This window comes from Erpetoichthys calabaricus, chromosome 1 (assembly GCF_900747795.2).
Source record: "Erpetoichthys calabaricus chromosome 1, fErpCal1.3, whole genome shotgun sequence".
Lineage (NCBI taxonomy): Eukaryota > Metazoa > Chordata > Cladistia > Polypteriformes > Polypteridae > Erpetoichthys > Erpetoichthys calabaricus.
The window spans coordinates 261492933-261509769 of record NC_041394.2 but is presented as its reverse complement, the minus strand read 5'-3'; the positions used below and the strand labels follow the sequence as shown (position 1 = coordinate 261509769).

Sequence of the window (16837 nt, the reverse complement as noted above, 5' to 3'; positions counted from 1 at the left end):
ATAAAGGGAAAGATGATGCAGCAATGTACAGAGACATTCTGGATGAAAACCTGCTCCAGAGTGCTCTTGACCTCAGACTGGGGCGACGGTTCATCTTTCAGCAAGACAACGACCCTAAGCACACAGCCAAGATATCAAAGGAGTGGCTTCAGGGCAACTCTGTGAATGTCATTGAGTGGCCCAGCCAGAGCTCAGACTTGAATCCGATTGAACATCTCTGGAGAGATCTTAAAATGGCTGTGCACCGACGCTTCCCATCGAACCTGATGGAGCTTGAGAGGTGCTGGAAAGAGGAATGGGTGAAACTGGCCAAGGATAGGTGTGCCAAGCTTGTGGCATCATATTCAAAAAGACCTGAGGCTGTAATTGCTGCCAAAGGTGCATCGACAAAGTACTGAGCAAAGGCTGTGAATACTTATGTACATGTGATTTCTCAGTTTTTTTATTTTTAATAAATTTGCAAAAAGCTCAAGAACTTTTTTCACATTGTCATTATGGTGTGTTGTGTGTAGAATTCTGAGGAAAAACATAAATTTAATCCATTTTGGAATAAGGCTGTAACATAACAAAATGTGGAAAAAGTGATGCGCTGTGAATACTTTCCAGATGCACTGTATATATAAAATATATATATATATATATATATATATATATATATGGAAGAGAAGGTCTGTGATACGGTTTGCATATTTGCAGCTGGAGATCCACAAAGGGAGAAAAAATGAATCACGCATCATAAAGTAGTTTTTATTCCTGAGCTTTCAACCCCTGCCAGGGGTCTTCATCAGAGGATAATGCTTAGACTTACAAGAATCAAAGGCAATATATAGCAAAACATTACGTGGGGGGGGGGGGGGGGTGGCTAAGTCAGTGTGATGGGGGGGGGGTATTGGGTGTACAGTTTATTTATTATGAACATGTTCTTCTTAGGCGGCACGGTGGCGCAGTGGGTAGCGCTGCTGCCTCGCAGTTGGGAGATCTGGGGACCTGGGTTCGATTCCCGGGTCCTCCCTGCGTGGAGTTTGCATGTTCTCCCCGTGTCTGCGTGGGTTTCCTCCGGGCGCTCCGGTTTCCTCCCACAGTCCAAAGACATGCACGTTAGGTGGATTGGCGATTCTAAATTGGCCCTAGTGTGTGCTTGGTGTGTGGGTGTGTTTGTGTGTGTCCTGCGGTGGGTTGGCGCCCTGCCCAGGATTGTTTCCTGCCTTGTGCCCTGTGTTGGCTGGGATTGGCTCCAGCAGACCCCCGTGACCCTGTGTTCGGATTCAGCGGGTTGGAAAATGGATGGATGGATGTTCTTCTTAAGTTTGCATGTGCTGGATTTATGTCGTCTGTTGATGGCGTTCTCATTTGATAGCCAAGATTCTGCCAGCTCTCTGGCACTTGAATGTATGTCCTGTTGATTTAGTATGCGTGTATATCAATGAAAGTGAGTCCTTTCTTCTGACGCCGTTGTGATGTTCCTGTATACGTGTTGCGATTCTTTTTGAAGTTTGAAGAACTGCATGGAATGCTATAAACCGCATTTCGTGTTTCTGCTATCGATTTATTGTTTTTAGCATTAAACAGGACCGTGCGCAGATTGTTCGTGGGTTTGTGTGCTATTCTGACGCCTGACTTGACCAGGATGCACGCTGTACCTTCAGACACCTTGTGGTGATAAGGGAGTGAGTGCCAGGTGGGGTGGGGGTTCTGATTCAATTCAATTGTTTGCTGAGTTTTTTGGCGTCTTCTGTGTAAGCTCCGATTAATGAATGTTTTTGAGTATCCGTTTGAAGTGAAAAATCAACAGGACATACATTTAACTGGGACAATGTACAAGTAAAATTTAAGGCCAGCACTAAAAGTGCCAGACAGCTGGCCGAATCTTGGCTATCAAATGAGAACGCCATCAACAGACACTTGGACATAAATCCAGCATATGCAAACTTAAGAAGAACATGTTCATAATAAATAAACTGTACACCCAATACCCCCCCATCATCACACTGACTTAGCCACCCCCACCCCCTCCACGTAATGTTTTGCTATTGCGGTAACATATTGTTCTTTGTCCACTACAACTGTCGCGCCTCCTTTGTCAGCTGGTGTAATAACAATGTTGCTGTCATTCCGTAGCGATCTTAAAGCCTTCTGTTCTTTTTTTAGAAATGCGGACAGTCGGATGTCTTATGTGTAACTGGCTGGATGCAGCACACCTTTTTTCCTGTGCATTGTCTGCCGGTGTATCGAGGAGGGGCCGCTCCAGCTCCCCACACCCTACACAGACAGACAGACACAAGTTCAGCACAACACACAGGATTTATTCCCTTGTGAGAAATGGTTCTCTGTTGTTTCTCACCACCAAAGCACAGTACAAACAAGCACATTAATAAAGCCCACATCACTTTATTTTTTTCTCCTACTGTCTTTGTCCTCTCTCTCTCTTTCTGTCTCTCCGGCTCCTCTCCACCTCCAGCAAGTGTTGTCCTCCACCTCCTGACTCTGGCGACCAGAGTGAAGACAGTGGGCTGCACCCGGGAGTACTTCCAGTGGCCCGATAGCATGGTCCGGAAGCCCGTCCTGGTGAGGTGGAAGCCTGACAAAGTAAGGCTCTGTAATCCCAGCAGCTCCCCCTGGTGGCACCCGAGGAACTCAACATGGTTGAGTCGCAAAACTCCATGTACTGTGGTGCTCTGTGGGAATACGAGGCACCGCTACAACCCAGGAGGGCTGCCATCTAGCAATCCACCGGAGATAGTGCCCTGTGCATGCTGTATTCCCTGGTCCTTCCACTACAAAGTAATTCCAACCGCGTAAGGGCGGCGACCGTCCACCACAATATATATATAAATTGTATAGATTATTAAACAAGTAGCTGTTGGAACCTGCAAAGCATTGTTGTCTGTCACAACTCCACCACTGCCAAAATACCATCTGCAGGGTCATCAGTCGGGTAGCAACGTTCACAGATGTGTTTCCCTTTTAATCCAAGAACACCTCTGGATGGTAATGCAGTGATCAGGGACATCTCCTTACTGCTGAATTAGTATCCTAAAGAACTTCCTTGGCTTACTAGTTCATATGCCTAATCCCTCAGTCTTTATCTTTCCCTTGTAGCCGCAGCCAGAAATTTCATTTTTCTGCCACCTCCACAAGGTCTTTTACCACCTTTTTTAGCTGATATGAGGTCATCCAAGTGTCCTTCAGCAAGCATTTTGTTGACAAAGCCAGTTAGCCATGACAGCCAACTTCCAGTGGATAGGCTGTTATTCTTCAACCTTTAACACCCAACTGGTAGCTTGGCATACTACAGTTTCTTCCTTTTGTAGGCTTTTGTTTTTCAAGGTAACTGTCAGTTCAACCAGCAAGACTTGTTTCTCAATTACTGACCACACAATTTGTATTTAATTTGATAGAAATTTTGTTAAATTGGGAAATGGCAAAGAAAAATACTTAGTAAAGAAATTGCTTTAAGAATGTAAGGGTCATACCTGTTGTACAGTAAACAGTTCCTCACTTGGCCAGTATTTGGTTTTCAGCTGTGAAACAATGTGTGTATTTTGAGTGATTTGGGTCCCTTTTGTCTTTCTTTAGGTGCACTGATTTGTTACTTCGCTATGAAGCCAATGTGAACTTTCCTGCTATAGGAGGGGAAACTCCTCTGTATCAGGCCTGTGCCAGTGGAAATGATGAATGTATTCAAGTTCTGCTGGCAGCTGGAGCTGATAGAACGGCAACCACAGCAGTAAGTGACACATACTTTCCTTCTAAAATATATTTGTTGGCTGAAAATAGTTCAAAGTCTTAAGCTTTTGATATAGGATAGTCATCTTAATTACCTTATCTAAGTATTAATCTCACCGTATTCTACATTTAGTCCTAAGAGTATTTGACCGATTACAAAATTTTAAAGTATTGAGTAAGAATATTAAAACAAGAGGTACAAACTTTTAGGATTTTAGAAGAATTCAAATAGTGCATACATTTTCCTTTTAATCTATTTTAATGTATTCCTAAAATTTTTACACTTATTTTCATTTTATACTCTTTATTTTAGCTTAGGATTTCTACAATAAACTATAGCTGTACCCATATATTTTTGCAAGAGCTTTTCAATTGCAAAAGATGGATGTCCATTTACGTGTAGCTAGGTCCAGAGTGTCACTCTTGTTTTCTTTCTCAATGAACTCCCAGTGTTGGTCTGTGTCTTGTGTGGTTTACTGTTATATTGATTTATTTTTTGTGAACTGGTGATGTTCTGTAGTTTTCTAGTGACCTACTTTACCCAGTCCAGGTAGGCCACATTTCTGTACCTGCGGTGCCCATCCTTACCCCTACCAGTGTCATTCATTGACTTAATCTGTTCATCTTTGGGATGTGGGAGGAAACCCATGCACTAGGAAAAAAGATGTGACTGCAAATAAGTGCACAATCAAACCCTGGTCCATGAATTTCTAGGGCAGTTTAACTGTACACAGCATCACAGTAATAACATGTCTGCATAATTAATATTTTATTTTTACCTTGTATGGTTTTTCTTTATTATTTATTTAGAATGGGTCAACACCACTTCATGCAGCTGTTAACTCCGGCAACATTAGCAGCATGAAGCTTCTAATGTACTATGACGTATGCAGTGATATGACTATTGACAATGAGACTGAAAATGTGACTGCTTTTGACTATGTGGACTCCTCCAAAATTAAGACTCCAAGCTTTGAGGGAAGCCAACTTGTGTTTGTTGATCTCATCAACCATTCAGACAACCAGGGGTGGACAGCTGCACACATTGCTGCATCAAAGGGTTTTAAGGTTGGTAAACTATATTTATTTAGAGGATAACAAAACCAGTTTTTAATAAGATGGGCAATAAAAAGGAGTAATGTTACAGAACCCATACATTGCAATATGTTGCAGATTTTGAGATAATTTTGGGGAAATGTTTGTGTTTTATGTTTATTTTCTATTAAAATATTCACTTTGGGCTGCCTCGCAGTTAGGAGACTCCGGGTCCTCCCTGCGTGGAGTTCGCATGTTCTCCCCGTGTCTGCGTGGGTTTCCTCCAGGTACTCCAGTTTCCTCCCACAGTCCAAAGACATGCAGGTTAGATGCATTGGCGATTCTAAATTGTCCCTAGTGTGTGCTTGGTGTGTGTGTGTGTGTGTGCCCTACGGTGGGCTGGTGCCCAGCCCATGGTTTGTTTTCTGCCTTGCGCCCTGTGTTGGCTGGGATTGGCTCCAGCAGACCCCCGTGAACTTGTAGTTAGGATATAGCAGGTTGGATAACGGATGGATGGATATTCACTTTAATAATCACTAGAACTAGATAATCTAGGCTAAAGGTTAATTATGCAAAAAATGAAACTATTCACAGCATATTAAAATGGAGACAGTAACTAAATGGTCTGCGCATATAAATGTAAAAATCTTCCAGAATCATTTCAGGTGTTTTGCATTGTGTGCAATTCATGTATTAATCCCATTTCTCGTAATGCAGCCTTTTATTTCATATGCAGATAAATAATTAATTAGTTGCAAATCTGAAGAAGATTTTATTAAAGTTTCACATGTCAGCCACTTCAATTTCACGTGAGATTTTCCTCTGAGATATTAAGTATTCACTCTCATCAAATGAAATGTATAAAATCTGTGTAGAACAAAAGATTGCACCAAGGTGAAACTGTCACTCAAGTTATTTCTAGGCGATCATTAAGGGAGGGTGATCTTTCAAGCGGAACACTGGCGTGCAGGCTGACCTGATTTTCCCAGGGAAAGCATCATTTGCTTTCCCCTCAAGATTGTAGATCTATTAATGTATAAACTAGTTTACTTTTTAAATATTGAAGGCCCTTCAGTTTTGTCAAAAAATGAGTTAGCTTGTTCATATTTAGTTTGCACACCAGTCATCGTCTTGAAACCATTTAAGATACATGAATTGCCAACTGCTGCTACTTCCCTGATTAAATATTTAAGTATAGGTGGGTGTCATCTGAAACACATGAGCTTCTGGCAATGGCATATTCTTTTTTCACCTATCCATCCATTTCCTAGCTTGTGTGACCAGATGGGAGTGCTTGAGAGTGGCCCTGAACCCAATTGGACTCTAGTAAAGCTCTATAAAAGGCTAAACAGAGTATTTATTAAATGTAAACTACTGTATAATACAAGTGGGCACTTCTGCCTCACAGTAAGGAGACCAGGGTTCACATCCCAGATCCTCCTTACATGGAGTTTGCATGTCCTCCCCATGTCTGAATGGATTTCCTCTGGGTGGTCTGGTTTACTCCCACAGTCCAAAGACTGGACTGGTGGATTAGTGATGCTAAATTATCCCCAATGTGTGTGTGTGGTATGTGTTCACCCTGCTCTGGACTGGCAACTGTCCAGGGGATTGTTCTTGCTTGCTGGGATAGGCTCCAGCTACCCTGTGGCCCTGATCAGGTTTAAGCGGGCTTAGAAAATGGTAAAAATATTACAAGGGAGTGTTTCAAGGAAGGATGAAACTAACGCAACAAACAAACACTATGCTCTTCTGGGCCTTACTAAATTCTACTGGAATAACTAGTGTATTCTAAATCATCCATAGTCCTTCCTACCTCCCAGCCTTCATCTTCTTTTACCAGCTGTGCCCCTCCTCCTGCTCGCCTTGCTTCTGTTCCTCTTCTGACTCCATGCAACATCTGACTGAGAAGGTAGGGGTGTGTAAAAGGCTAATCCTGGAAGTCCTTTCTGGACCATTCCAATCTGGCAGGAAGCACTTTCAGTTCACCTTTCTTCCTAAAGAAACTCTGGAAAACATTACATTTCCAATCAACATCTCTGGGAAACAAAACTACAGAATACTTCAATGGAGGTTATGTATAAACTGCAAAAAAAAGTAACCAGGCTACAACCCAGTCTCTAGTACCTATAGTGCAGCAGCACTAACTATGGTAGCACCATTCCTTTTTTAACAGTAAAAAGAGTTTCCTAGAATACCATTCATTACTTGTAACATTTCTTTACTAATGCACTATTCATTTTTGGTCTTTTCAGTTAAATTCAGTATATTCTTGTTAAGCAAACAACACCTGAAGCGCCCAGTGCATTTTTGAAATAACTATAAATATACCAAGACTAAAAGAACTGTATTTATAGAGTATAGTCAAAGAGGAGGTTTATGCTGTTCTCAAAAGATTTATGAAAGTGTTTTACACTTTCATCCTCCCTCATTTACAGCATATACAGTATATCATTGTTAAAATTGCATTGCAAATGGTGGAAGTTTCGGCAGTGAGCCAGGCTGATTGGAAATAAAGCTGATATATTCAAATAGCCCAATCAGATTTCAGTAGACCCATGTATCTTCATTACAGTGAGCTTAGGTTATTTGAAAAACAGTATTTTCCATTTAGAATTAGCCATGTTCATTGCAAAAACGTCAATCTGCCTGTTCTCTCAGTTTGCCTACAATACACACAAATAATATCATAATTCACCAGCATTATGGCCAGAAGATCCTTTTAAACCTCAGACTGTTAATGTTTCAGGGGTCATCCCTGGCCTTCTCAAAATCACTTCTTCCAATCACTCCTTGCAATCTCAGAGGAGCTTGTACATGAGAGAATGCAGAGATTCCCTCATAACATGTCGCTTTCTGTTGTCTTCACAAGTGAACCTCACTATACATTATGTACTGTATACCATTTTTATATACAAGATAGTGTTTTTAAATCCATATTCCAGCTGTCCTAATTGGGTCACATCACTCCACAGGCAAACAATAGCATTTTAATTTGCTTAGAAGACAGCTTAAAATAAGTTCATCATTTATGATGATGCATCTTCTTCAAGGCAGATCAAGTGCGAGAACTGATGCCATGCAGAGAAGGAAGATAAGAAAGCAGTAATCAAAAAAATTACTACACTTAATTATACGGTGATATAAGAAAGGGGTGTGAACAGTCACAGCAGCAGCTCTAACAAGTGGAGTCTTGAGTCTTGATTAAAACACTTAAGTTAGTGGGTCTTCTCAAATAGGTGTAGTTGGATTGTATTAGAGCTTGGGTTCCTATAGCTAAAGGCTGTGTCTTCTACTCAAATTTTATGTATCCTAGGAGTACTGTTTTCATTTTTGGTCTCCAGGCTACAAAAACAACATAGCAGCACTGGAAAAAGTCCAGAGAAGAGCAACTATGCTGATTCCAGAGCTGCAGAGGATGAGTTATGAGGAGAGATTAAAAGAGCTGAGCCTTTTCGTGTTAAACAAAAGAAGATAAAGAGGAGACATAGAGTATAATTTTTGACAGGAATAAGTACAGTGTTATTTAAAAAAAAAATTCATCAAGAACATGGGGGCACAGTTGACAACTTGTTAAGGTTAAATTTCGCACAAACATTAGAAAGTTTTTCTTTACACAAAAACCATAGACACGTGAAATAAGCTATGAAAGTAATGTGTTAAAGAGTAGGACTTTATGGACATTAAAATCTTGATTAAATGTGATTCTGGAAAATAGGGTAAGGAAAGCTTATTGGGCTCACTGGCCTGTTCTCGCCAAAATTGTTTTAATATTCTAAAAGAAACTTGTGAATATTCTTTAAAAAATGTTGCTGTTAATCAGTTCTGTTAGGGTCAAAAAAACGTGAAGTCCATTATTCCATGTTTAAAAACTACATACTGTAATATTTCAGAAATATTTGGAGTGGCCATCTAACTAAATTTCCTTCATGATCTGATCATGTGACACACCTAGATGGCCCATAGATGTCTCAAAAAATTCTGAGCTTAAAGAATTGCATCTTGCTATTTTAAATGAGAGTTCACCATCAGGAATAGAATAACTATGAGTTGCCATCATGGAAGAACCACCAGCAGGAAATCCCTTCTGTCCAACAGAAACATTACAACATTTAGCAGTATGTGAAATGACATTTGATAAGATTAATAACCTGGATGAAAATTAAGTATTGTACTTATTTGACCATAATGCTGGTAACCAAACACAGCTTTAAAGGAGTAGAACTTTACACCAGGCTCCAATATTTATATTAGTTTACAAAGGTTTGGCTGTTTTGTGTATTTTGTTACCTCTGGAATGAATTGTCTTTGAATCTGCCATGAATTCCACTCCATGACTGAGGATTCTAATCCAGACATGAGTCATTTTCTCCAAAACCTAAAGATGAAAATGAAGGTTGTAGCATGCCAGACCTAAACCACGTAGAGGTTCAAGAAAGCCCAGCTATCACAGCTTGTGAATATTTAAAGCTACTGTTATAAAAGTTATTGCTCTTACAGAGGTTACACAATCAACTGACTTAATGATGGCTTAATAATAAAAATGTAAATTTTGTTTGTCATTTCTGTAATGGTATTTTAATCTCATATTATACAGCAGAATAATGTTTTACAAGTCCAGTGTCTCATAAAAATGTAAAATCCTTTAACTGCATTTTTTTTTCAACTACTTTTTTCTTAAGTACGGAATAAAACCAAAACCTAACAGAAATAATATTATTTATAATGGCTGTGTTTTAGGATTAATGACTTGGATTAAGATCTAATCGTCATGGTCATCAAGGTCTGTTGTGTGCTGTATTCATTTTCACGGTGTTATCATTGGAGCAGATAAAAGATATTTAAAGAGAAAACTGAGCCGGATTATAGTAGACCCTGCGCTTGAACTCCATCTGTTATATCAGCTCCAGAGCAATGTGCCCTGTCTAACAAAATGTTTTTCTCTGTGTTTTTCTTGCTTTTTCTCATTTGACCCCATAACTGTTGCTTTGCATTGTATAGCTAGTATTATCATTATTGTACATTTGGCCGACATCTCTATTCAAAGCGACTCACAAGATCAGTTTGTACTGCAATTGTTTTTTAACATCTGAAGCCCAGGCCGGTGAAGTGATTTCATAGGTTCGTTCATGGTGGGAATTGAAGCAGCCACATTTTTGTATGTGCATGAAATGATAAGGTGATAATGATAATTGGCTACTCAAATCCACTTATTTTAGTTCAGGGAAGCATATATTAATTAACCATAAAAACAGTCAAGGGTCACAAGATGAAAAAGTTGGCCTTTTAGAGGTGGTGACAGTTATAAATGTCCAGTTCTCCAGGTGGTAGCATGCTGTTACCAATAGGTAGGAACGGGACATTTTTTTTATTTTTAAAAGATTAAGCCCACACCCTTTTGTTTGCTCCTTCCCTTACCTCAGATCATTCTGTTATCTACCAGTGTGCCAAAATAGCATTGTTCATATGTAAGATATAAGTGCCTTGATGTATGATGCAGAATGTGTACACTTAAGCGTGTTAAGAGATGTGCAGATTTTAATAAATGAATTTAAAAATTAAAGAGCCAGATGGAGTTTCTCAAAGAGCAGTTGAAAAAGCATGATGGTGCCTGACCCAGAAAGACTAACCTAATCTATTAACAAAACCAAAATAAATTCAGATGTCAAAAAATAAAGCAATAGTCCTCTACATATTGGTCCTCAAGTTGTGTGTTTTAAATTTAACCAAACACTTGGACACGAGCATTAGCATGTCACCATCATAAGTAGCTACTACAATTGAGATGTTACCCAAGGCAACATACAAGTTTAAGATGCAGTATAATTATTAACAGTTTGAGCACCGGAACAGTTATGTGACCTGCGTTGGGCCACATGGTGAGTCAGTGGTGTGGACTGAGCCAGCAGCCTTGTAATTCAGTGTCCAGTTCCTTGACACTATGCCACACTACAAGCTTACTGAGGTAACACTTTAGCAGGATTAGCATTTAGTGCAGTAACACTTGGTCCTTCGCTGTGCAAACACAAGCACCAAGTTCACAACAGGAAGCTCACCCTTTAAATTAATGGTAATATTATAAAACCAAAATTACTAACATTATCATTGTCTCCAAAATCAATATGAGCTTTTGCAAATTATGTCAGTTACCTAGTTTGTGTTGATCTAATGCAGTCATTATTAGCAGAAACTGCTATAGTGAACAGATGTAATAAGACTTCTGGTATCTGAGCTCAGCATAGTTAGAGGTAGTTTGTCAATCAATCTTTATTTTATCGTGCACTTTACATATAGGTAATCATCACAGTGTGCTCTACAAGGCAAACAAAAATGGAGTGCAATGTAAGATAAAATACACTGGGATGCTTTGAATTGATGAAAAAAATGAAAATGTCATTGCAAAGCCAGCAAGCCACAACAGTGAATGTGTGCTGATGATGAGTCGCGTAGTGAGACTTTTACTCACTTAGCAAACGCTTTTCTCAAAAGTGCTTAACATAATCATAAGCATTGTTTTAGGAACAAGTGTAACAGGACAATTTTACAAAATGAATTGTCACAAGTAAAGAGGTTTAAAGCAAACATAAATCTAGTTAATACTTTGCGACAGCAACTGTCTCAGCCATCTAACAGATCTTAGGATACCAAGAGCTTTGTAAATTAGCAAAATTTTCAAAATGAACACTTTCATGTACAGTAAATGTAGTATAAATCTGTCAAGTAGAAGATGATTAAAAGTCAACCCTATAGTTATAGCAGAGTTTTGGAATCAGCAACAGCACAGTCTGGTTATGTTGTCCATCTTCCACCACAATCTCTGAGACAATTTTATTGTGCCATGTAGCCGGAAAGATTTCTTCATACTTAAAAGATGCTGATATGAAATTTGTTTTAATAACTTTGAGAACTGTTTGCAATGAATAAAGTGAAGAAACAGAAGTTGCTTAATGAAACTCTCCATGGAGTCATTTTTGATTGCTTTGTTGTGATCTTTATAGCATGCTGTTTTAAATGTTCAAGGGGTCTTATTCCAGTAGGAGAATTCTTTCAATTGCCACATTTCAAAATCAGTATTGGAAGATAAGTAAAGAACTGACATGAAAAGTTATTTTTGTAATGCTTTTGAGCTTCCAGCACATTATAAAATGTCATTTATAAATAACGAGCTGTCAATATGTAAGCAACAATGAAAGCAAGCTTTTTGAACAGATGAAGAGCCAGGAGGCTCTTTGAGATTCCATAAGTGCTTTAACAGGAAGTGCTTGGATTTTTAGGATTGCCTGGAAGTCTTGTGTAGCCACAGTGACCTAGATGTCGAAAAGAGAGATAACTGTAATCGAACAGTCCACGACGTGGCTACCGATGACTGTAAGCACCTTCTAGAAAACCTGTGTAAGTATTCGATTTGTTTTATATATTGGGTTATTTCTATTTAATATCATCATCCATTCTAAGGAAATAATTAAAGGCTGTTTAATAGTATAGATGCTGTTTATGATTTGTATACATTACAATATTATTTTTATTAGCAAGATGTACATCTTCATATTTTCTTGATGTTGACATTCAATTAACATTTAATGTCAATCTTTTTCTTCATCTGATTCTTCATCTTATTTTTGGCTGTATATACTTTCAGCTTTTTATGTTTTTATGCACAGTGCTCTGTAGTGGCATTGATTGAGCAGGAAAATGTCTTTCCCAGTATAAACCATAACAGAGAATACTAAGCGTATACAAGTGAAAGTCTTCTTGAATATGTATTTATGTAGTCTAGTCATAAATATTCAATATTGTATTCTGTAATAAATAAGAGCAATGATACATTACGTGATTCCTCAATGTTACAATGGTTTGTGAAGTTTGTACATTCAGTGTTGTGTGTGTCAGCATGAAAAGGTTTTGTTTTACACTACCAGTTTACCAGTTTAATTTTCATTTTGTATCAAAAACTGAAAATGTACCTTTTCTCACATTTTGGCTAAACCATGCAGGCTAAACTTAAACTGATACAGAGCTGCAATTTTCATATATATTTTATTTGATAATGTAACCAAGCTTCATTGTGCTTATTGTAATGTAAGAGAAGGATGACATAATGTGTGTTAGGACATTCATCGTCTTACAACGTCCAGTATAGTGAAAGTGGACACAGCATTGGGGGATTGAGTGCCTCATTGGTGACTTGATCTGTTTCAAACTGAATCAATATCAATGTTATAAGTTCATTTTGTGTAACTTTACTATTTCTTGCAGTAAGATGATGCTTGTGAATTTTAGTTTGCAACAGAAATTCAGAGCTCACACACTACACCAATCCACTTGTCAAGCTCTGTGTTAATTCACTGACTTGGTAGGCTGCTGTGCCCTCCAAAGCATCTACAGACATTTAGAAGCACACAAAAAATGCAAGCACGTGCTTAATAAAACATTTAACAGAACACACAATTGCAGCTGGCTGTCAATAATTCATTCTGACTTCATATATAACCGTCGGTAAGCACTTTGTGGAGATTCTAGAAGTCCAAGAGTTCCAGAGGTGGAACCTCGGCATTCCTGATCACACTAGCCACTGTGTGGCTGTAGCTAGCAGTGAGGAAGGATGTCTTTTCTTTTGTTTAAATTCTGAAAGAAATTGTGATTGAATAAACATTTCACTTAGGCATCCTCTGCTGGTACAATATTGCACTATTTCCTTAATTATGTCTGAGAATATGAGAAGTATTCTCTGGACATTGATATAAAAACAACATGGTTGCCTGTGTGGAGTTTGCATCTTTTTCCAAGTACGTCCCAGAGATGTGCGGGTCAGGTCAATTATCGATACTGAATTGGCCCCCTCAGAGTTTGCATGTGCATGTGACTGTGCCAGGTGACTAACTCAAATACCCTCCAGAGTTGGCTCCTGTCTTGCACCCAGTGCTGCTAGGGTTGGCTTCACCACCCTGTGACCCTGAAATGATTGAGAATGTTATATTACTGTATTTTATAGGGTGTTTGCTGACCATTCTGTTTCAGTCAGCGGTCGTTTTCATTGTTAACCTGTTACAAGGTCAATGTGGTCTCACTTCTGTGCTTTAATGTATGTTACATTCCTTTCATTACTCTGTTCTATAAGCCTAAATCTGCTGTGTCATCACTGGCTATGTATAGAAATCTTGGAGTAAACTAGAAAATATCCGAAATAAAATCCACATTTTATTGTCCTACACAGAATGATTGTTTCCAAACTTGCTCTGGAACTAAACAACTGGCAGGTTAACTAACTTGCCCAGAATCCCACTATTAGTTAGAAGGATTAAGTCCAAAAGTTTGTGCTTTGCATAGAGCTTCTAATTTCAGTGCCATTTCGAGTGTATTTTGTCTAAAGTTTATTAAATTTAAAAACTCACACCTTCCATTTCTCAAGGAGGATGCCCATTTACACTGAGTTGACTTAAACACAACACTCAGAGAAAAGGAGAATTGCAATTATGGTGTGCATCAGCTGGATTATTTAAAACTAATCATTTTTTCCAATCCCTACAGATTCATTTCAGATGATTTTACAATCATATTCTTCATGGCATTCTCATTATCTTGTTGCATAATCAATGTGTCCCCATTTTTTTGCAAAATTAAAGAAGAAAGTGTGCATAGTGAGGTTTGTGCTCTATGTTATGAAAGGTGCCTGATAGTGACCTACAATTTATAAAGGTTGTACTGAAGAGGCTACTCATTTGTATTGAGCAGCCAGACTCAGAATTATCCAGTTCTGTTTATGAATACAATATGGAGAAATGCAAAATGATGTTGGTTTCTTTTTTGTGCATCATCTGGGGTATTTAGAACTGACCAATTTTTTCCATCCCTACAGATGCATTTAAGGTGATTTTACAGATCTCTCAGAATCCAAGCCAGCAAATCTGCTCTGACGATGTTGTTGACGACAGAGATGGCACAGCAGTTGGCATTTTGACTGTCCGTAAACATACTGGATGGGATGACATTGCTAAAAGCTTGTGCCAAACTGTTACAAACCACTTTCACCTGCTGACCAACACGTGGAAAGAGAATGGTGCTTTCCTAAATGCTAGTACTGAAATTCCACTTGGTCTTGATGCTAACAGCATTTTAAAGGTTCAAATCGGTAAGACACCCACTTTCATTGTTATGACCCTCCTATAACAGTCATACAGGGCTGTATGATGATAAAGTATTCAATAACAAAAGGAATGCATTTTTCAACATTTCTTCTCAATATATTTATTGTTTTTGTAATGGATTTACTGTAGATTATATAATTCTTTCGCTTTATAGCCTTACAGTGGACTGGTTCCCCAATCCACCATTAGTTCCTGCATTGTTCCAGATACTGTCATGATAGCTTTTGAGCCTAAATTTGAATTGAGTTTAGATAATGAATGGGAGGATGGAAGGATGAATGGCCCACATATCTTTAAATGAATGCAGCAATATATATAGAAGAATGTATTTTAAATATTTTGAAACAGAAATACTGGATAGGTAAATTCATTTGTAATAATGTGATGTCACAACATGTTGATGTAGTTTCATTTTTGATTTACTTATTAAATGTTGTAAAGGAGGGCATGGTGGGACTAATGACCTGAATGGAGTTTTTAATGGTAACAAATCAGTATAGTGGAGGGGCAGCGGAGGACTACCTCTGGCATTGCTCTGGTTTGGATTCTTTAAGGACTATATTTGAAAAGTATTTGGACAAAAAAGCCTATTTGACTTACTGTTTTGATTTTTGCCTGTTCCTTAACTACACATCTTCTATTATTTTTTTGTTTTTCCTATTGATATCTTTTGTGAGCCATTATATCGAGAGGGTGTTCCCTAAAAGAGGTGGTCTTCTTATTACCATCTGTGTTTTGAGGTACCTGGAGTTCTTCACCAGTGGTTTCCTTAGCAAAACGAAATATGACTAGATATTCAAATGAAGTATCTGAACAACTGTTAATTGACTCAATATGATTTGCTTGGCCCAGGGATAAATTGACGACCTGGTTATGATTGCTTCCTGTGTTTTGCCCAATGTAGTGGATTGAAGTGTTTTGGAAGTTGAATGACTGAATAAATATATGTGGCTGTACAAAGAACGGCAAACATCAAATCTATGAGTGACTGTTGCCACCCTGAAATGGATGGATAAATGAGTGCACTTACAGTACTCTAGGAGTTATCATTTTGTACCATGTATATACAATGTATATAAAACATTTTAAATTTATATTTATCTCCTAAATTATGGAACCTAGAAGCTTTGAGAAACCATTTTTGTTGTAACATGACCATTTAATAAACCAATCATGTGGCATGAATTCATGCATAAGCCAAATCAAGACAACTGTCTTTTCTTCAGTCTTCTTCCTCTTCTTCTTTCGGCTGCTCCCGTTAGGGGTTGCCACAGCGGATCATCTTCTTCCATATCTTTCTGCCCTCTGCATCTGTTACACCCATCACCTGCATGTCCTCTCTCACCACATCCATAAACCTTCGCTTAGGCCTTCCTCTTTTCCTCTTCCCTGGCAGCTCTATCCTTAGCATCCTTCTCCCAATATACCCAGCATCTCTCCTCTGCACATGTCCAAACCAATGCAATATCGCTTCTCTGACTTTGTCTCCCAACTGTCCAACTTGAGCTGACCCTCTAATGTACTCATTTCTAATCCTGTCCATCCTCGTCACTCCCAGTGCAAATCTGATCATCTTTAGCTCTGCTACCTCCAGCTCTGTCTCCTGCTTTCTGGTCAGTGCCACCGTCTCCAACCCATATACTGTAACATATTTGGTCTCACTACCATCCTGTAGACCTTCCCTTTCACTTTTGCTGATACCTGTCTGTCACAAATTACTCCTGACACTCTTCTCCACCCATTCCACCCTGCCTGCACTCTCTTTTTCACCTCTCTTCCACAATCCCCATTACTCTGTACTGTTGATCCCAAGTATTTAAACTCATCCACCTTCGCCAACTCTACCTTCTGCATCCTCACCATTCCACTGACCTCCCTCTCATTTACACACATGTATTCTGTCTTTTTCCTTCATTCCTCTCCTATCCAGA

General features: G+C 38.8%; 1 protein-coding gene across 1 annotated transcript in view; it reads left to right on the top strand.

Annotated features, from left to right (window-relative positions):
• cttnbp2 (cortactin binding protein 2) overlaps positions 1–16837 on the top strand; it is a 252003-nt gene that overhangs the window by 190714 nt on the left and 44452 nt on the right. The window contains exons 7-10 of the mRNA XM_028814622.2: positions 3577–3727; positions 4537–4794; positions 12036–12153; positions 14618–14890. Of these exons, the coding sequence (XP_028670455.2) occupies positions 3577–3727; positions 4537–4794; positions 12036–12153; positions 14618–14890 (800 nt within the window). The remainder of the gene's footprint in view (positions 1–3576; positions 3728–4536; positions 4795–12035; positions 12154–14617; positions 14891–16837) is intronic.